The following is a 21836-nucleotide window of genomic DNA, read 5'->3' as shown; positions in this document are numbered from 1 at the left end:
TTGGAGACCCAAAGAATCCCGGGACTTTCAGACATCACCAGCAGAGCATCCTGCTGCTTCTCAACCAACTGGAAAGACATTTCAGTGGCAGACAGCCAGCCCTCTGTGGGTCCAAACAGCTCTGCTTTCTGCCTCTGATTGCCTATGTGCCGTGGGCCACAACAGACCCTGTGGAGTGTCTGTCTCTAATACAAACAAGTACCTGGCAGCCAGGAAGGACCATCACGTAGGCCAGGGGAGCGGGGGCCAGCCCTATTCTATAAAACAGTTCTCTCTAACTTTACTCTGCTCAGTGTACAAATAGTGATATAGAGCATTTGGGGAGGCAGAAAGGGCTGAGTGCAGCCAGAGATCCTGCCTGGAGCTCAGGCCACCTGGCCCTGCAGCAAACCTAGACCACCAAAGCAGCACCATGCCTCAGCCCTGCTCTGCACACAGGCACTCCAAGGCTGAGTGGTGGGGTGTACGGCAGTAGAGGGCATCCCTGGGTGAGGCTCATTTTCCTAGTTTAAAGTTTGCTTCTGCCATAAGGAAGCCTGCCCTTGACTACACAGGACACAGGGATCTCCCTTCTCTGCAGGCTCCCTATCCTTTTGCGTTTGGTCAGTGCAGGCAGGCAGGGGCAGGGGACTGAAGATCTCATCAGTGGTGTTATGGAAAAGACTAAGTTTCAATTGTGAGAACTTGGGAGAAGCCAGTTGGAACTGGCTACATCTTAAAATTTTATGGCCTGGGTGCAGTGGCTCACACCTATAATTCTAGTGCTTTGGGAGGCCAAGAGTTTGAGGCCAGCATGGGCGACAGAGAGACCCCATCTCTATAAAAAATTTTAAAAATTAGTTGGGCTTCTGCTTGAGACCAGGAGTTGAGACTGGAACCACTTTGTCTCCATTCAATCCAAGTTTTCCTGGATGGAGGTGACTCTCTTTTTGGGGGTGACACAGTGACCCAGGCTCCTTCCCTCCTTGTTCCTGCCATCTTCAGCTCATGCCTGCAAGGTTGTCCTGAGGACAGTCTCCAACCACCAGGTTATCTCTTGAAGCGTGCCTCTGTGGAGGGAGAGGGTCTTGCTTTTGGCTAAATTTGCCACCTCTTATTTCTTAAAACCATGTCTCACTCCCTTGGTGTCTCTCTGTAACTGAGGCTTAGAAGCTCCTTGTTCATTCTTTGGACTCTTTCTCAGTCCCTTTGTCTACAAGGGAAACAGAGCCATCAGCAGAGGCCAGTCTGGGGGTTATAAGGGGCGTCGGGATTCAGGCCACAGGTCCCCCCATGAATGGACAGAATAGAGGCTGTGACTATGCTTGATGTGAGGGGAAGAATGGCCAAATGCCTGAGGTGATCATTGTTTCTTAATTTAGAATTCGTATATTTATTTTAAAAAGGACTTGACTGGGTGTGGTGGCTCCCAGCACTTTGAGACACCAAGGCAGGAGGATCGCTTGAGGCCGGGAGTTCAAGACCAGCCTGGGCAACAAAGTGAGATGCCCATGTCTAATTTAAAAAAAAGAAAAAGGAAATCACCATATGAAAGTTTATAACCTGTTTCTGAAAGTAAAGAATTTAGCTGTCATGGGGGCGGGGGGAAGAGGCTGGAAAAGAGATTGGGCAGGACTCTTTAGCTGCAGGTGACAGGAACACAGTGCATGTAGCTTAAGGTGAAGTGGGGAGCTCGGGTTAGGTTATTGGGGGACAGGCAGAAGGGAAGCCCTGCAGGAGCCAGGACAGCCATGGGACCATCAGGGACTCCCTGCTCTGAGCAGCCCCTCTGTGTCCTGGCCCCAAGTCAGAAAAAAGCCTCTGGGTATCAGTGGGTAGGTTCCCCCTCTCAGCTTTCTCCTCTGGCAGGAAGTTGCCTGCCACCATCTGTAGCCTAGGTTTTGAAAACAGAGTTTTAAAAAGAGAAGTTTTGGGGTTGTAACCTGGCCCCAAAGGGTAGCGTTTTGTAACCTACTTACTGTCTTTTTTTAAAAAAAATGCTATTGCCAGTTCAAAGAAATCATGACTGGTTTCTTAGAAAAGCAATTGTTTGAAAAAAAAAAAAAAAAGCCAAAGAAGCCTTTCTCATGGTTTCCTCTCTCTTTCCTTCTAGTTGCTTCAAATATAGTCCTGTGTTTGGTCCCCCAGTATAATGACTGTTTTCAGGCCCCTTGTGAGCATTCTGCACAGGGTGCATTAACCAAATCTAGTTGGACAGCGTTGGTTTTCTCCCGTCTAGTGCAAGCTTTAATGCCAAGCTTTCTACTTAGGACCTGTGAGGAAAAGACATTGGAATTTCTTGGGGCATTGTCATTTGTCAAGGACTGATTCTTAAGTCTAGAATTTCAGCAAACAGCATGGATTGATTTTTTTACACTCCCTTCCCCCCTACAAGTTAACATTTATTGAAGCAGAAAATGTAATCATACATTATGTTGACTTTGCTTTTTTTAAATTTTAGGTGTATTTTTGTACAATGGACATCCAATAAAACAGGTAGATGTCTTGGGAACTGTCATTGGAGTGAGAGAAAGAGATGCTTTCTACAGTTATGGAGGTAAGAACAATTGTGTCTGAAATGAAGTTGATGTAGAAGGCTGACCCTTCTGGGCTGGAAGTTGGATTTCAGCAGCCCCAGCCATTTAGAGTAGCTGGGGACCCTCACTAAGGGCATGTACTTTCTCTATGGGGTGCCCCTTATAGCCCCAGATACGGGCTAAGAATAAAATGAGGCAACGGGTAGGAATGATACTGATGAATTCAGTGAAGTGACAGCTGCTGAGGTGCTAAGAAGTGGAAGAATTAAAATACAGCCCCCTATGAGCATCGATGGACGGGCAGGGGGGCACCTGATGCCAAAGGGTATATCTGTAAATAGCAAAGCGTGGTAATATATGGTTATGTGGATCACTTTAAAAAGCAAAGACCAGATTAATGTTAAAGTAGATTCTTTAACAACACAGGAAGATGTGAAAAATAATTTTAAAATATTTATATCCAGAACAGTTAACAAAAAGCCTTTTGATACCCAAAGGGGTAAATACCCATTATCAGAAAGTTTATTTTCCCTCATGATGGAAGCTTAATAAAGGGTTTCTATATTTTGGACACCAGAGAATTGCTCAAATGTGATTTTAGTGTAATAGGTCTTTCTTTTTTCATTGAGTTGATTTTTAAGCATTTAATACATTGCCTTGTACAACTCCAAGCTTCTCTATAGTCAAGAGCCCAAGCTAGATATTTTGTGGGAAACTTAACTTTAAATTCCAAACCTTTGCTGAAATTGACATTGTCACTTTTTGTGCTGTGCCTTGGATTTGTATTCTTACTCTTCTTGAGGAAAGATAGAAGGCAGTTGAACTTTGTGACCAAGAGCGTTTCATTGGCAGTCCCTGCATGATTGATAATTTGTAGATACAATATTATTGCATTTCTTTACATGTATGCATTTTCCTGAAGAGTATTATCTTGTGCTTTTAATAAAATAACATGTGAAAAATAAAAGCTCTTATTTTTTCTGCTTTTTCTCAGCATATATATATACATATATATACATATATATGTATATATATATATATTTTGATTCTGAAAAGGATCATCCTGTCAGACATTCCCATACTGAATCTCTTCTCTGCTTTATTTTACCAAAGATATTGGTCCTTTTTTCCTCCAGACAACTCAACAAATATTTACTAAGTTCCTACAGTGTATCCAGCTATGGGCAGTACACTGTGGTATATAGTACAGTGCTTCCTCTCCAAATGCCAACAACGAAATAATAGCGTCTTTCAGTTTGTAAAGCACTTTTATATGCATAATTTCATATTATTCTCCCTCTAGTCTTTTGAAATAGAAAGTACAGGTATTATTTCCATTTTGTAGATGAGAAAACTAAGGCTTAGTAACTTACTCAAGATTCCACTGATGGAGATTTGTGGGTCCATTCTGTTTACTGACTCCAGTGTGTTCTGTGGTCTCCATATAACTCAGTTTGATTTTTCTCTCCTCCTCCTTTCTTCCATCCCCCACCCACCAAAAAAAAAAAATTAACTGCATTTGATTTTTAGTTTTCTGTTTTTCAGATCAAATAAATGAGACTGTTTGAGGACTTTAAAATCCTGGCCCTAGAACCAGGCTAGATATTAAGCCTGTGTCTAAAGGAGCTTCACTTAACCTCTTTTCCCATTATAAAAAGATTAAGGCACTATGATTGCCTCTTCTCCAGTAAGCATTTCCCTCTGAGTGAGTATCTGAGGAGCATGACACATCTGTGGGCTTTGGGAAAATAAAAAGCATCTGACTGCTGAAATTATTGAGAGTAGAGAGGCTTTTGCAACTTTAATTCTTGTGGAGAACTGCCCCTCTCCTTGCTGTCCTCAGGCACAATATGGCTTTTGGGCCACCTGCCAGGTGGCCGCTCCCTGCTGTTCTGGGTTCTGCTTCCCCTGACTCACCGCAGGCCTGTGCCGGGGGTGCTTCCTGCTCACACTGACTCATCCCACAGCTGAAACAAAAGGCCAGCGGCCCAGGCAGTACTGTGTAGCTGCTGAGGACATTGTGCAGCACTGCAAGGGTGCCTCCATTCAGGGGCATTCCAGCAGCCAGACCTCTGGGCACCAAGGCACAGGGTCTGCTGGGAGAGGTCACAAACCTGGGAAGTCCGGGGGTTGGTGACAGTGCCCAGAGTGCACAGAACACTTGGTAGCAACTCGAGCTTAGACCTAGAATATTGGAAGGCTACAGTCAAGACCAGAATGACCTCGCATTCTCTAGGACAAATGTTCATGTGCTAATTTTTTTTTTTTTTTTTTTTTGAGATGGAGTCTCGCTCTGTGGCCCACGCTGGAGTGCAGTGGTGTGATCTTGGCTCACTGCAACCCCCACCTCCCGGGTTCAAGTGATTCTCCTGCCTCAGCCTTCTGAGTAGCTGGGACTACAGGTGCTTACCACCACACCCAGCTAATTTTTGTATTTTTAGTAGAGTTGTGGTTTCACCATGTTGGCCAGGCTGGTCTCGAACTCCTGGCCTCAAGTGATCTGCCCACCTCGGCCTCCCAAAGTGCTGAGATTACAGGCGTGAGCCACTGCTCCTGGCCTGCTAATTTTTTTTTTTTTAACTTTCTATTATACTATAAATCAAGCTTTTCAACTGCAGAGAAGTGGTGTGCCTGGAAGTGCCATGCGTTTTTTTAACGCAAAATGTCCTTATTCATTTTTTGGATTCTTAAAATGGTATTTACTCATTATAAAATAAAATTTCAAACTAGAGATAATTTTAATGAAGTATATAAAAATCATATGAAACACTATAAATCAGGCAAAACAATGTCAGTGTTTGGGTGAACATCCTTCCTCATTCTAAACATGTTCCCAGTATCAAAGAAATATAGAAATGCCTATTTCCTTAGTACTATTATGCATATTTCTTTCTCAGTGTTTCTGAAATTAGGCTTACAGTCAACGTATACATTGAATGTGGGGTTCCTTCCCCACACTCCAAGAGAAACTGCTCTTAGTATTTAATGTCTTAAAATCATTTCTGTCAAAATACACTGTTTAATGTTGCACATAAATTGGATTATATATTTCTATTTTACAATGAGCCATGTATATCTTTTTATTCTCATATACTACGTCATTGTAATTTTTTTAACCAATTCCATATTTATAAACATTTAGGTATTTCCAAGTGTCAGTATTATAAAGAATACTACAGTGAACAGCCTTACATAGATGTATGTATCTGTGTACTTGTTTTTGTTTTATCTGGAAGTAATTGTTAAGTCAAAGGATATATACATTTAAAAACAACTTTTTTTAAGAGGCAGGGTCTCACTGTGTTGCCCAGGCTGGAGTGCAGTGGCTATCACAGGCACAATCATAGCACACTGCAGCCCCAAACTCTTGGACTCAAGCAATCCTGCCTCAGCCCCCCAAGTAGCAGGCATGTGCCACCGCACCTGGCTTACATTTCACAATCCGGTGCATGTTTACAAACTTGCTCATTAAGATTTAAATTTTAGAAATGTGTTACTAATTTATACTCCCACTATCAACATATGAGGGTATCAGTATTTTTAATATTTGTCAATTTCATTGTTGATAAATTATGTATACTTGCTTTTCTTAATGGTAACTAGTGAACTTATCATACTGATGTATTTTTATTGGCCATTTTTAGATCTTCCATGAATCGCATATTCTTTTCTTTGCCACTTTTTCTCTTGTGATGTTGATCTTTTTCTTATTAATTTATATGAGCTCTTTATTTATTTTTTATTTTTTGAAACAAGGTTTCATTCTGTTGCCCAGGCTGGAGTGCAGTGGCATGATCGTGGCTCACTGCAGCCTTGAACTCCTGGGCTCAAGCAATTCTCCCACCTCAGCCTCCCAAGTAGCTGGGACTACAGGCACATACCACCAAGCCTGGCTAATTTAAAAATTTTTTTTTGGTAGAGACGGGGTCTCCCTGTGTTGCCCAGGCTGGTCTCAAACTCCTAGGCTCAAGTGATCCTCCTGCCTTGGCTTCCCAAAGTGCTGGGATTATAGGCATGAGCCACCATGTCCAGCCTATGAGCTCTTTATATATTAAATCATTAACCCTATCATTTGGAATATTGCTATCCAGTATTAGTTTTTAGGTGGTTAGACTTATCAGACTTTCTTTAATGAGTTCTGATTTTAAGATTCTGCTTAAAGAAGTCTCACCCCACCCACTATAAGTCCAGGGTTAAAGGTATTCACCCATATCTTCTTCTCATCTTAAGTTTACCTTTTTTATATTTAATAAAATGAAACCCATCTAGGATTTATTTTAGTATAGGAAGTACTCTTTTTGGCTTTTTCTTCAGCATAGATTTAGGCCAGCAGTAACAAATTTTGCCTTAGATTTCTTCAGGATTGTGTGTGCTTTTACAACAGTCTAGTTGATGATTTTTTTTTAAATTTAGAGACCCACTGACCCCATGCTTAGCAACCTCTGTTCTGAGTTTGTCGGAAATTAGGCAAAGAGAAAATGCCTGTTATTCCCTAGCAAACATCTCCAAATTCCTCTGTAGTTGTAAATATAACTGCAATGGGAATTGTTTGATTTTTTGCAAAAATGAGATAAGCCAGGAATAACATAAGCCAGACTAGTACTGTTTTTGTGGCCAGGATATAATTATTTTCTATAATGAAAATAAAACAGTGCCCTTCTGTGATGTGCTTGGCTTTCCTTACAGCCCCTTCAGTGGTGAGGACTGGGCAAAAGATCTTTCACAAAGAGAAACCCAGGCCAGATGACTTGGAACGCTTTGTCTTGGGAAGTCAGCACGCTAGCAAAGAGACTGTGACAGAAGGCTGCGCCATAAGTGCCTGTGCCTCTAACCACACTCCACATGATGCTCTCTTGTTTCAGGGTGGGAGAGAAAGGCTGATTTTCTATGTGAGCAGTCATTCAGTTTTTGCACTTAACTTCCCAAGGCCACCATTTTTAGTAGAGAGGTGTAGACCAGCATCATGAGGGTACCCTTGAGGGTACTAATCGTTAGTACCTTGAGGTAGGATAAGTGAAATGCTGACCATATCCCACTGGGCTTGTGTATTACATTGACTTGTGCAGACAAGCAGTTTATACTCGTATGTAGTGAGAGGTTGTTTCAAAGGTGGAAGGAGAGTTTGATAAGGGATTTGCTTCTCCAGGCTATTGAAAGATGTCATCTTTCAGTATGGCTGAATGCAATGGCAGCATGCTAATTCACCAGCCTTGCCCAAATCTCTCGTATACCCTTTTGCTTTTCTCTTGTAGTGGATGACAGCACTGGAGTTATAAACTGCATCTGCTGGAAAAAGTTGAATACTGAGTCTGTATCAGGTAATTTTATTTGCCACATTCCTTTACTTTTCACCTAACTAATGGATTTTACTCAATGTAGTTCATCAAAACAGCTATACGGCTAAATTTTCACATTTATCTGCTGGTGAGTTACATTGATCTACCTGAAGCACTATACCCAGAGCTTTGGCTGCTCTGAAGACTGATGCCATAGGAGAGCCAGTTGCTTTTCTTTCTCCCATCTCTTTGGTGCTCACTGCTTCCTAAGCCTACAGGAATGTGAATAGGTTACAGGGAGTTTCAGCAATTCATTTTTACCATGCCCATTATTACATAAGTCAAGGTGTCTTAGCCTAATTACTAGTCAGGTCTGAATCCCCTTGTCCCAGCCATATCACCTGACCAAAGAACATTTTGAAGACTATTTCTCTCACTCAACTCATGGTTGCCACTAACTTCTGTGCTGCCATGGTCCAGATTTTCTAAAATCTCTGTGTTCAAACAAATAATACCAGGAATTCTAAGATTGAGAAGGTAAGATAGGATTCCTTTGGAAATTATCCATTAAGTAATATAAATTGAAAGAACTTTAAAATTCTGTAGTGAATACATTGACTATTACTGAAACAACATTTGGAGTTGCTTGAATATATTTTAATAATTTTTAGATACTTTTTTGTTTTTTAAAAGATAGGTTCTCACTATGTTTCCAGGGCTGGTCTCAAACTCCTGGACACAAGTGATCCTCCTGCCTCAGCCTCCCAAAGTGTTAGGATTACAGGCTTGAGCCACCACACCCAGCCCAATTTTTAGATATTTTTTAATTTAAGTTCATAATATGAAAGAATATCATGCCATATTGGTGATGGTTTTTGGTTCTAGAGAAGCTATGAAAACTGGAACCTTGTTTTTCCTGTGTTTTACAACATATACAGTATAGTGCCATACACACTGGGGTTATTCAGTAAACACTGCCTGCTCTAATATCTGACATCTAGTATCTATCTACTTGCATTATGTATGGTAAGAATATCTAGTGCTTAGAGTCGTTTCTTCTTTTTTGCCATTACGTGTCAGAATCTCAACTTTGTACTTTGACTATACCGATCAATGGAATGCTCATTTGCTTAATTTTCTGATGTATTTACATTTAGAATTTGGCCATCAGTTTCATGTAACTTTGGAATTCTAATTCCTAATTTGGGAACATCTAAATCAATGGCATTGCTTTGGTGAGGAAGGTTTGTAGATAGATTTAAGGGAGACAACGTGTTTTTAGGCAGATACCTCATAGGCAAGAAATAAACCTATGAGACAATCAGGTATCTGGATTTTTATGTATGTCTGAGGTGTTTTTCTTAATCTGTTGTGTGCTGCTGTTACAGAATACCTAAGACTGGGTAATTTTATAAAGAAAGAAATTTATTTCTCATAGTTCTGGAGGCCAGAAATTCCAAGATCAAAGTTTTGGTGTCTGGTAAGGTCCAGGTCCCCCCTCCAAGATGGCACCTTGAATGCTTCATCCTCCAGAGGGGAGGAGAACTGTTCCTCACATGGCAGAAGAGCATGAGAATGAGAACCACTTCTGCAAACCCATTTTATAGTGGCCTTAATTCATTCATGAGAGTGGAGCTCTCATAACCTAAACACCTCCCATTAGACCCCATCTTCTAACACTGTTGCATTGGGGGTTAAATTTCTAACACATGAGATTTTGAGGGGACAAAAACATTCAAACTTGTTTTTGTCAAACTGTAGCAGTATTAAAATCATTTGCAGATTTTTGGTTGTCACAATCTTCAGTCAGAAGGTGTAGTTTGAATATGCGTACTTGTTCTAGATGGGGAGTCAGCAAAGTTTTTCTGTAAAGGGCCATATTTTCTGCTTTGTGCACCCTATGGTCTGTGTGTCTCAACTATTCAACGCTGCCATTATAACAGAAAGTAACCATAGGTAGTACATAAGCAAATGGGCATGGCTGTGTTCCAATAAAACTTTATTTTAAAAAACAGGCTGTGGATGGATTTGGTCCATGGGCTATAGTTTACAGACCCCTGTTTTAGTCATTGTTTCAGTTTTCAAAATTAACTCTTTTTAAAGAAATAGCATCATCAGGAATATATAATTCTTATACTTCGTAATTTTTTAGATCAACAAAATGGCTATTAATACTGAGAGTCAGATTTTAAAAATATCAATAAGTAGATGAATGGATGAACAATCACAGTAGGTAGCCTTAAGATTGCTTTGCAAATATAACGAGAAGGTAAGAGTAGAAGGAGAAAACCTAAAAATGATTCTCATCGTCTTTAAATTGTTCCCAACTAGCCCATTCTCTCCTTTTAATTTAATTGCCCTTAGTTTAAAAGCTTTCCATTGGAAGGTGGCCAGCAAAGACTAATTTTTTAAACAAAATTTAGTCTGAGTCAAAATCATGTTCCAGTCAGTTAAAGTAAAAGAATGTAATATTAGCTTCCATAAATGTCACATTGAATGTACCATTTGGACTTAGCTTATGAGCAAAGTTAAGATTTCCTGGCCCTGAGTATTCGAATGTTAAAGGGGATTTATCTTTCATGATGGAATAGACACTGAAAGTGAAGTTCTGTCAGGCTCCAGTCTTCTCATTATATTCATTTAATTACACAGCTCGAGCCTCCTTTTGGCAACTTGGCTCACCCTTTAAGTGAAAGGTGGGCCTCTTTTTCTCAGACCAACCATCAGTCTGATCATTTCAGTGGTGCTATGTGAAGCATTTATTATCACCTATAATGTCTGCATAATGACAATGAGATTTATAAATACCTTTAAAATTCAGCCTAAGTAGAAGAGGGCCTGGGGATAGGAACTGCTACTTTTGAAAAAGTAGCAGTTGGGGATTTTTTGAAGAAACCCAGTAAGCTCTGAGCAGCGGTAATGCTGATTGCGTCCAGGTTCCTACCTGGACTCACTGAATGCACAGAGTTCACTGTGCTCCCTATGTTGCTGTTTCCCTGGGTATAGTAGGTGTGTTCAAGGAAAATTAATGCCTCTGTACATTACAGAGCCACAGTTGTCAAAATTGTATTAGGTTGATTTTGATGAAGGGCTTCTCTATAAAGAAATACAGAGAGTAGATCATCTTGTGTAAAAACACAGCCTCTCCTGCAATTTAAAAGCAAAATAAGATGTACAGAATAATTATGTATTTTTTAAGGTATTAAAAATCCAAATGACTGAAGCTGGTGTAGGAGTTGTGAGCCTGCATGCATTACTGACAATGTTGTCTAAAAACAGAGAGATTTGATCATTTTTTTCTGGCAAGCATTCTGACAATATGTAATGAACTGTAAACCAGTTCGTAATTTTTTATCCAGTAATAATCTCCAAAGAAAGACCCCCAAAAAACAAGATACTTTTTCTAGAAGGTTTAATTATTCATTATCACAAATAGTTTACATTTATTATTTCCTATAAATATGGAATTGTGCTAAGTGCAGAATGTAAGTGTTCAATTAGATCTTGCACAACAACTCTATGTATGAGGTAGACTCTACTGTTATATCCATTTCATAATTGCTGAAACCAAAGCGTAAGCGTAGAAAGGAAACAGGCACAGTGAGGTTAAGCAGGTTAAGCAGCCTGCCCAAGGTTACACAGCTAGTAGGAGGTAAACTGAGATTCACATCAGGTCTTTCTGACTCCAGTAGCCAAAATGCTGATGGCTGAGCTGTACTGCCCCCATACAGTGCTAGTGAAAAAAACCAAAGTAAAAAATTATAAAACTGTACCTATAATCCCAGCTACTCAAGAGACTGAGGTGGGAGGATTGCTTAAGGCCAGGAGTTCAATTCCAGCCTGGGCAACATAGCGAGACCCTGTCTCTAATAAACATAAAATGCTTGGCTGTGTAGCTTCTTTGGATACATATGTGTATTTGAAATTATGCTAGACAGGAAAACAGAATACATAGTCTTTTACACCCACCAGCCGTAACTGGGAAATGTGAGTATCTTCCTGGGGCAGGCAGCAGAGAGTAAAGGATAAGTGGGATGGCTCTGGAGCTAGAGACTGCCTGGGTTCAAACTCCAGCCTTGTCTCTAACCAGCTGTTTCACTTTGGGCAAGTTGCTTGACCTCTCTGTGACTCAGTTTCCTCTCTAAAATGGGACTAATAATGAGCAGGAGTGGTTGTGAGGACTAAATGTGCTAATACATTGTAAACTCCTTAGAACAGCATCTATAGTACCCAGACATTCGTGACGATTCTTCTTACTTAACTAATACAATTTGGAAGTAAAATAGTGATAGAAGTTATTTAGAATTGAGTGTACATTGGGTTTTTTTCACCATAAAGTTGCTCGAGTTTATAGTTTTAAGTGGTATGAGAGAGAGAAAGTGGAGAAAGTGTGAGAGTGTGTGTGTGTGTGTGTGTGTGTGTGAGACAGAGAGATTAGCCTAGTTTCCCAACAGAGATGAGAGGTGAGAAATTGGGATGTTGAGCACTCAGATGGGACAAGTCTCCTCGCAAGGACATTTGAAAGGTTGTTTAAAGCTATTGCTGCCACGCCCAGCTGAACTCATTGTACAGAATTCATCTCAAGGCCATGCAGAGCCCTTTGACTGCACTGGTGATGCAGGGCAGGAAAGAAGGCCCTGGAGCCTGTCGGAACTTGCCCGCTGGACCTCAGTCTAGACTCCGTTCCTTTCACCCTGCTCTTGAATAATTACAGTTTATACCTTGTTCTCAGCGGAGTACTCCAAAAGGTTATGTGGATTTCCAACAGTAGAACAATTACTCAGAAGTAGAATAAATAAGCATATTGTGTTGGTCTTACCCTAACACTATCTCACAGATGTGGTAGAGTGATTGTGTTATAACTTTTTCTCTTTCCCTCTGGCTCTAAACAACTACAGCTGCTCCAAGTGCAGCAAGAGAGCTCAGCTTAACCTCACAACTTAAGAAGCTACAAGAGACCATTGAGCAGAGAACAAAGATAGAGATCGGGGACACGATCCGAGTCAGAGGCAGTATCCGCACATACAGAGAAGAGCGAGAGATTCATGCCACCGCTTACTGTAAGCACAAGATATTTCTACCAAATTGGTGGTTTTTCTGGATGTGCGTCCAGTAAACCTCTTGTTCAGCTGGAAGTCAAACTTTCAAAAAGTTCAGTTAAGGTAGAACTCTATTTAATGAGTGAATTACATTGTTTAACATGCTTTCTTTAGAAAATCAGCATTTCTTACTTTTATTTTGAAGACAGCTAATTATAAGTTGGGAAAGAAAATGAATTATTTACTTTATATATGGTTGGCAAGTTTATTTGGATGACATAGTAGAGTTTCCAAAGCACTTTCAAGTTCAGAATGTCAATCCATTAGGGCAAAATATGAATATTCTTCAAAATAATGGAAATTTCTTTATTTTTTCTTTTTTTTTTTTCTTTTTTTGAGACAGAGTCTCACACTGTTGCCCAGGGTGGAATGCAGTGGTACAGTCACAGCTCACTGCAGCCTCAAATTCCTGGGCTCAGGAGATTCTCCCACCTCAGCCTTCTGAGTAGCTGGAACTACAGGCATGCGCCACCACACCCAGCTAATTTTTTGTAGAGATGGGGTTTCGCCATGTTGTCCAGGCTGGTCTCAAATTTCTGAGCTCAAGAGATCCGCCGACCTCAGCCTCCCAGAGTGCTGGGATTACAGCTGTGCGCCACTGTGCCTGGCCAGAAATTTCTTGAATACCATTAAGTCCATTAACTTTAAATGAAAACAGCTAATCAGAAATATGGCAGTTCCCCATCATCTTCCCTTTGTACTGTGCTGGCTGGTTTTCAGTTGGAAATCTCAAGGACAGCCCCTGCTGTCCACCAGAGGAGCAGACGAATCAATACATTGATGTGCTTTTCTGGTTCCTTGGCCCTGGCCAAGCCCATGACACTTAGGGCATCGCATTCCCTCATGCAGGATGACTGGGAGCCCTTTAGTGCATCTAGACTGTGATCCCTGGGCACTCACAAGGAAGGAGGCCCACCCAGCACCTCATTTACTGTTGTCTTAGCAGCAGTTTGGGCCTGGGAAAGAATTGATCTCAATGTAATTTGCAATTTCTGTAGCATCTTTTTTCTGGTCACTTGTTAGATAAAGTGGACGACCCAGTGTGGAACATTCAAATTGCAAGGATGCTTGAGCTGCCCACTATCTACAGGAAAGTTTATGACCAGCCTTTTCACAGCTCAGCCCTAGAGAAAGAAGAGGCACTAAGGTAAGTGGTGACTTATCACTGCTGAGCACGTGACCACGGCAGAAAAGTGAAGCAGCTGAGCCCAGATGCTGGGATCGGCCTAGGTTCAAATCCCGAATCATCCACCTATGCACTGTGGGGCTCTGGGCAAGCCCTCAAACCCTCTCTATGCTTCAATTTCCTCAACTGTAACGTGAAGAGAATAATAGCACAGATGTCCTAGGGTTGTCGTGAGGAAATTATGTGTGTAATTGGAGTCACTGAAGGAGGAGTGGAGGCAGGAGCAGAGAAAAACACTTGGAAGAAATAATAATGCCTGACATTTTTCCAAGTTTGATAAAAACTTTAAACTCACAGATCCAGGAAGCTCAATGAACCCCAAGGCAAGAAACCTGAAGAAAAATGCACCAAGTCACCTCATAATCAAAATATGATACCATAGCACGTCATAATCAAAAACCTGTTTTAAAAAAACCTGCACCGGTCATTCTCAACCAGGGATGATTTTACTTTTTTATAGGGGAGAAAACCCAGGAGGAATGAGAATATGTGCATATTTGCTAATATATGCATAAAAGAACTCTGAGAGGAGACACAGAGAACCGGTAACAGCAGCTCCCTGGGGGGTGGGGACCGGAGGATAGGACAGGAAGGGGACAGAAAGGAGACTTCACTGAGTATCCTTTAATGTTTTTTAACATGAATATATTATATATTCAAAAAACTATATTAAAAGCACAACTATAGACTCATATAAAAAGTGAAAATTCTCCATTTTCCTGTCTCCTGCCTCAGGACCATTCCCCAGAGATTACCAATGTTCATAAGCCAATGTGTGTCTTTTTAAATTAGTTTCTTCTGTGCTTACACAAGCATGAATATTCACCCATAGATTTTGTGGGTTTCCATTTTTTTATATAAAAATAGGACCATACCTTACATGCTGTTCTGCAGTTTGACATTTTTCTCCTAATCTGTCATGAATATCTTAGTTCTTGTAGTTCTGCCTCATCATTTTAAACAACCACATGATGTTCCCTGTATATATTACTCTGTATATGAAAAACAAACTCCAATATAGTGTTGCATTTTCTAGCTAATTTTCTGGTTTTTATACACCAAAAAGGAACAAAGGTGATGGTTTTCTGCAGAGCTCTTTAAAACTTTCCCTCCGCAGCAATCCAGGCGCCCTGGACCTCCCCAGTCTCACGAGTTTGCTGAGTGAAAAAGCCAAAGAATTCCTCATGGAGAACAGAGTGCAGAGCTTTTACCAGCAGGAGCTGGAAATGGTGGAGTCTTTGCTGTCCCTTGCCAATCAGCCTGTGATTCACAGTGCATGCTCCGACCAAGTGAGTGCAGCATACCCATGTGAGAATTCTGGTTCCCTGCCCCAGATCTGCAACTGCAGGTGTGGGTGAAAGTGACTGTGGCATGAAGATTCACAGAGTTGACCCAGGGAACAGAGGGAATGGTTCTGTCACACATTATTTCTATTCTGGAAGGGTCATTGACCACTAAGAACTTGAAATGAGGCATAAGGCTGGACCTGCCCCTTCCTCCTCCTTACCTTATCTTTTTTTTTTTCGGAGACAGAGTCTCACTCTGTCGCCCAGGCTGGTGATTCTCCTGCCTTGGCCTCACGAGTAGCTGGGACCACAGGCATGTGCCATCACGCCTGGCTAACCAAGATAACTTTTTCTAAGAGGAATAAAAAATTAAAGAATAAAAAATTACTTAAGTGTTCCTTGAAATTTTACTTACAAATGAGTCTGAATACAACTCGGTCTTTATTTAAACTCCTAAAACACAATGGGTTAATCTTATTCTGAAAAAGACAGAGCACGTCATTAAAAACCATGGTTCAAGTTCGTGAATCATTTTGCTGATGAATAAATCATCTTGGATGGATAATTACCTCCTCTCATCTACTTCCCTGTCACTTGGCTTCTGCTGAGATTAAACATCCATCTCAATGAATACTAACAACCTACTACTATGGACCTTAGACTATTATTATTTTTTTCTACTCAAATATTAAGCATAATAAGATTAAGTAACGAGGGGCCAGGTGCAGTGGCTCACGCCTGTAATCCCAGCATTTTGGGAGGTCAAGGTGGGCAGATCACTTGAGGCCAGTAGTTCAAGACCAGCCTAGCCAAAATGGTGAAATCTTGCCTCTACTAAAAATACAAAAATTAGACAGGGTCTCACTCTGGGTGACCCTGACCCCTGACTGTCACCCGGCGTGAGACCTTGTCCCAACAAAAAAAGAGAAAGTTATCTCCATGTTTTTACCCCTAGTTTTACTTGGGTAACTTGTTTTGTTGCTTGGTGTTGACGTATTGCTTGGAATTAAGAATTATTTGAGACATTGATTTTAGGCTTTCCCTTTCATTACAGTTCTTAGGTTTGTTGTTGTTGTAACGTGACTCATTTATTTACTTTCTTTATCCCACCAGGGAATGATCTCAGCTTAAATGTCCCTCCTTGCCCTCCCTGGCCGTCTAGCTGCTCTGATTGCCACGTGGCCCCTCACCCTTACACCCTGTTTTTGTATCTGACGTCACTGGTCTTTATTTGTTTGCCTGCCTGTTCCTCCATCAGAATTTAAGTTCTGTGAGAGCAGAGGACTTGTCTGTCTTATTCTTTGCTCTCTACCCAGGGCCTAGAACGGGGCTGGCATAAAGCAGGTTCTCACTAATTATTTGCTGATTGAAGGAATGAATGATTTTTAAAAATTCAAATTGTCCCACAAAGTGTAAAGGTAAAGGTCAGTTTCTTTCCCATCCTCCCTCTCACTCCCTTTCCCCTGAGACAAGCACCAGTACTAGTCTCTGGAATATCATTCTGGAGATAGTCTGTGCTTGTGTGTACTCTAAGTCACTGTAGCCCCTTCTGTTTCACACAGATGGTAGCATGGCGTAGTATACTATGAGAGACCACACTTTTCATTGACGTATGTCTTACAGATTCTTTCCTAGCCGTACATATAGGTTGGCCCCTACAGTCTTTGTCACGTGTACCATCATGTATGTGACCAGTCTGTCCATTCCTGGACTGTTTAGATGTTTTCTGATCTCTTGCCATCACCAACAAGGCTGCTGTGAACACCCTTGCTAGGTAACATAAGTTGTTCTTGATTTTGGTGGAACAGATACTGAGTCACATCCTGACTTCCTGGGCATGACCACTGCTTCTCAGTTTTGTTTGTGCTCCTAATTATCTCTTCTGGGCAACAGCCTGATGTGCCCAGTGACCCATGGTTTCATACGAGGAGATGAGGGATATCGTTTCAGAAAACACCAAAGTGGAAAGGGTCACGACTGGCTGCTTTGTTCTTTGCCAAGGTTGCTTCTAAACAGTTGCAGCGCTCCAGCTGTCGGCTGACACCAAGATTGACCTTCTTCCCACTTAATCATTTAGAGGCGGCTCAAAGCCAAATTGACCTCCTAGGACTTCTGATGATTCTATCAGCATGTTTGGAAAGAAACTTTAAAGCTTAGCGAAGACCATATTTTTCACATGAAGCCAGCTCTTCCGTGATAGCTATAATTAAGTAGAGAGAGAGACTTAAGGACTCTTTGAGGACTAAAAGACTCCTCCATTCAAAATGATCTGCGGGGAACCTTTGGCATATCTTTTTGAAAATGCTTACAGCAGAAACTTGTGTCTGCCTACTGCTATATGTTTAAAAAGAATCGAATATGGCACTATATTTGTTTTGTCTTTGGAAACTCTTTCTTCTATCAATTATGAATTAGTCCCTCACATTGCTCTGGTTGGGGAGGTCAGTGTGATTAAATTGAGTTCTGTTTAATAGATTCCTGGGAGACTAAAGGTGCTTTACAATGAGACTGAAACCCTAGATCCTTTGGCACTTTCTGTTGTCATACAGATGAAAGCTTAACAGAAAAAATCATTGTGATGGTGTTATAGTTTAGAGGCAGAGAGAGAGCAGGCTTGAATGTTTCCTCCTTTTTTTCATAGTGGTCCTTCTTAGCAAATCCAGAAACATGATAAGCAGGGCCTGCAAAACCATTGTTTCTTTGACAGCTGGATGAATGTTGAGTTTGTTTGGGAATGAAGACTATATATATTTCAGGGATCCACCCAGTTCCTGACCTGAGATGAGGCGAGGCTTGGTAAGGCTCAGCACGTTTAGCTAGTGACTGGTTTTTTTTTGTTTGTTTGTTTGTTTGTTTTTTTTGCCTGTGAGCAATTTCGGTTTCCTAAATCTGATGAGTCTGTCATTGCTTTTTTGAAAAAGACAAGAAAGACACAGATCCCAGTCCAGGAAAAGCTGCTGGCTGGAAGAGACGATTAGTGGCTTTACCCTTGAGACTATGGTCTTTATAACTAGGCCAGGGAAATATGTCCCAGGGTCAGCTGAGGCAAATGTTTTTGGAAAGGAAGCTTCAAGTATTGTTTATATTTACAGAGAGCCATTTCTGTTGAGTCCTTGCTCACAGCTGAAACTGTGTTTTTAATCTCCCAGGCCTAGCATTGTCTCTTCCTGCTGCTTGATCTGACTGAAATCTGGGAGGGGGAACTAGGCTTTTTATATGGTTTGGGGATAACCAAGAGTCATTTTTAAAGACAGGAATAATCATGTAACAATCATCTCTAGTTAGTTTCCAATTTATTTCTATCTTGCTAAGAGATGTAATAAACCTAACCTTTAGGATCCTCATGTTAAATTGACTAAAGAAGATAGATCTCCTTAGAATTATAAAGATTAAGTAGTTATGAAGGTTTGCAAAGGAGTCTATGTTGCACTGATGGTGCATCCCCTAAGAGCACTCATGTATGAAATTAAAAACAGTTTTGCCCTAAGCCTCGTGAATAAAAAGATGTGTGGCTGAGGATTGCTAGGTGTGGTGTTTATTCTAAACACACCCAGAGAGCTTTTCTGCCTGTGGGAGTTGTCAAATATTTCTCAGCCTTATTCTCCCTTCCAAATGGAAGCTGTCATAACCTGGAATGTTTGTCAGTTTGGGGGCTCTAATGACAAGGTTCTCCAGCTTGTTCTTTTAAGGAAAAACTTAGACTGATAATTCAATTAGTGTGTTAGGCTGTTATTGTTAGCCCAGGAGAACACATTTGTGAAACATCACCAGGATCTATTAGAGTAACAGAAAGCCTGTTTGGGAGGTCTCTTCTGGAAAGAGAAGGTTACTTTGGGACGGACTTGTGAACACTTGAGACCCTGTGGAGGCTCTTTCCTCTCCCCTTGAGGAAATGTCATTAGCAAATCTCAGCCACTCTTTTTCAGCACCTCTGGGTGCTGCCCCACATAGGCTTTGTAAGTACCTTTCAATAGAGGTAGGACTTGGCCTTCAAATACTTTTCTGGAAGCTTTGCCACATTTGTTTGGAACTCTGATCTTTTCAATATCTTGACAAATTTCTGTCACATTGAAAATGGATCTGTAGGCTGGGCACGGTGGCTCACACCTGTAATCCCAGCACTTTGAGAGGCCGAGGCGGGTGGATCACGAGGTCGGGAGATCGAGACCACCCTGGCTAACATGGTGAAACCCTGTCTCTACTAAAAATACAAAAAATTAGCTGGGCATGGTGGCAGGCACCTGTAGTCCCAGCTACTCGGGAGGCTGAGGCAGGAGAATGGCATGAATCCAGGAGGTGGAGCTTGCAGTGAGCTGAGATCGCGCCACTGCACTCCAGCCTGGGCGACAGAGACTCTGTCTCAAAAAAAAAAAAGGATCTGTACTTTGAAGAGCAATTGTTGTTCGCCCTTTTCTTTGTTTTAGGAAGGAGTGGAAAATCCCCAATGGAATAATAAGAAGAATACACACTCTCTAATGTGTATTTGTTTCCATTCATCTCACAGATACTTTATCAGTCACCTAACGTGTGCTAGGGAGGAGGTGGCCAAGATGAAACAAAGTCCCTGACTCAAGAAGCATCCCATCTGGTCAAGCATGGGGGGACATAGCTGATAGCCTAGCTTCCTCGGGGATAAGAAGCAGGATGACCTGGATGACCCTCCCCAGGCAAACGTGTCTCCAGAGAAGTGAAGAGACACTGAAAGTGAGGGGGAGAGCTGACAGCAGCAGAGGTCCCTTCTAGGTGGGGACTGTGCTTCACCAGGACTGCTGTCTACCTTCAGCCTTGTGGACTCCCCTTGGTGGATCTCTGCACAGCCTCTGTTGTCCTCCATTTAAAATAATGAGGCTATTTAATACTTCATGCTGGAATCCCCAAATTATTCCAACATACATAAAAATCTTTGAAGTCCCTAGGAAGAGATTGTATACAGCCTCAATTTTAATGGAAAAGGGGGCTAATATGTATATACAGTGTTTTGGTTTTGTATAAAAAATAAGTCAAAGATTGTCCAACAGTGAGGGTAGCTTTTTTTATTCTGCACTACAGAGTGTTGAGTTCATTAAAAAAAAAAAAAATCACAACTAAGGTAGGGAACAGTCATGAAAGGTGACCTGCCGGGGCACACTTCTCAGTCCTCCTTAAATACCATCCTGCTAGGCCGGTACATACCAGGATCTTTTTGACTCAGCAGTTAAAAGGCCTGTTGGACAAATTCATGAACCAGTTGGTCTAGGAGTTGTTCTCAGGTGCCGTAAGGTGAGACTTATTTCTTTTCTTTTTCCTCTCTTTACAGGTGAATTTTAAGAAGGACACCACTTCCAAGGCAATTCATAGTATATTTAAGAATGCTATACAACTGCTGCAGGAAAAAGGACTTGTTTTCCAGAAAGATGATGGTTTTGATAACCTGTACTATGTAAGACCCTTGCAACTTAACTTTTTTTCTTTGTAGGTTCAATTACAAATATGTTTATTACTTACGAATAACCACTTAATTATTCTTAAAAATCATTAAGGAGGTACATAAAATCAGAAGTGAAAGTTGGCCCTTATCCTTCCCCAAGGTATCTCTTTTAATAATACAGTTGACCCATGAACCACACAAGTTTGAATTGCATGGGTCTACTTATATGCAGACTTTTTCAACCAAATGCAGATGGAAAGTACAGTATTTGCAGATGTGAAACCCACATATGAGGGCTAACTTTTTGTACATGCAGGTTTCACAGAGCCAACTTCAGGACTTGAGTGTGTGTGGATTTTGGTATACCTGAGGGTCCTGGAACTGATCCACTGAGTATACCGAGAGATAACTGTATATCCTTCTAGACATTTATCTGTACATTTACAGATGCATACATATACAAATGTGCTCCTGTGGCTTTTTAATTGTTTCCAATCCCTGACTTATGCAAGAGCCTTTTTGCTTTATAAAAAATGTGATCATCTTCTAAATCAGCATTTCTCAATCTGAACACTATTTGGGCTAGGTGATCGATTGTCATGGGAACTATCCTGTGCATTGCAGGATACTTAGCAGCATCCCTGACCTTCACCTACTAGAGACCAGGAGCAACACCCCAACTGTGACAACCAAAAATGTCCCTGGACATTGCCGGGTATCTCCTGGGACCATTGAGACTTGCTACTCTAAATAATGCTCTGTACCTTTTTTGGTACCAAGATAACACATGACAGGCACCTTTCCACATTAGTAGTTATAAATCTACCTCGTTCTTTTTAACATCCTCAGGGTATTCCATACTATGGGTACCTGTTGTGTATTTTTTAGACATTCCTTTTTGATGGATACTTAGGGTATTTCTAACTTTTGCTGTCACAAATAGTGTTGCTGTGGCTATTTTTGCACAACTATATTTGTGAACTCATGTCAGTATTTCTGTAAGATTGACTCTTAAAAGAAGAGCTGCTGGAGCAGAGGGCATGGCCATTTAAGCTTTTGGTCGACA

At 41.2% G+C, this 21836-nt stretch overlaps 1 protein-coding gene across 6 annotated transcripts in view; it reads left to right on the top strand.

Annotated features, from left to right (window-relative positions):
* The window catches only part of STN1 (STN1 subunit of CST complex), a 61391-nt gene that overhangs the window by 5212 nt on the left and 34343 nt on the right, over nt 1-21836 (top strand). For 5 of the 6 annotated variants that reach the window (XR_010147009.1, XR_010147008.1, XM_009459196.5 and 2 more), the window contains exons 3-8: nt 2441-2536; nt 7769-7834; nt 12691-12852; nt 13915-14038; nt 15195-15366; nt 20660-20782. Coding sequence is in view for 4 of the 6 variants with exons in the window: in XM_009459196.5 (XP_009457471.3) it covers nt 2441-2536; nt 7769-7834; nt 12691-12852; nt 13915-14038; nt 15195-15366; nt 20660-20782 (743 nt within the window). In the remaining 2 variants the exon portion in view is untranslated. The remainder of the gene's footprint in view (nt 1-2440; nt 2537-7768; nt 7835-12690; nt 12853-13914; nt 14039-15194; nt 15367-20659; nt 20783-21836) is intronic. The other variant, XM_016919281.4, reaches the window with a different exon arrangement.

Source organism: Pan troglodytes, chromosome 8 (genome assembly GCF_028858775.2).
Source record: "Pan troglodytes isolate AG18354 chromosome 8, NHGRI_mPanTro3-v2.0_pri, whole genome shotgun sequence".
Taxonomy (NCBI): Eukaryota; Metazoa; Chordata; class Mammalia; order Primates; family Hominidae; genus Pan; species Pan troglodytes.
This window is presented reverse-complemented; position numbering and strand designations above follow the sequence as displayed.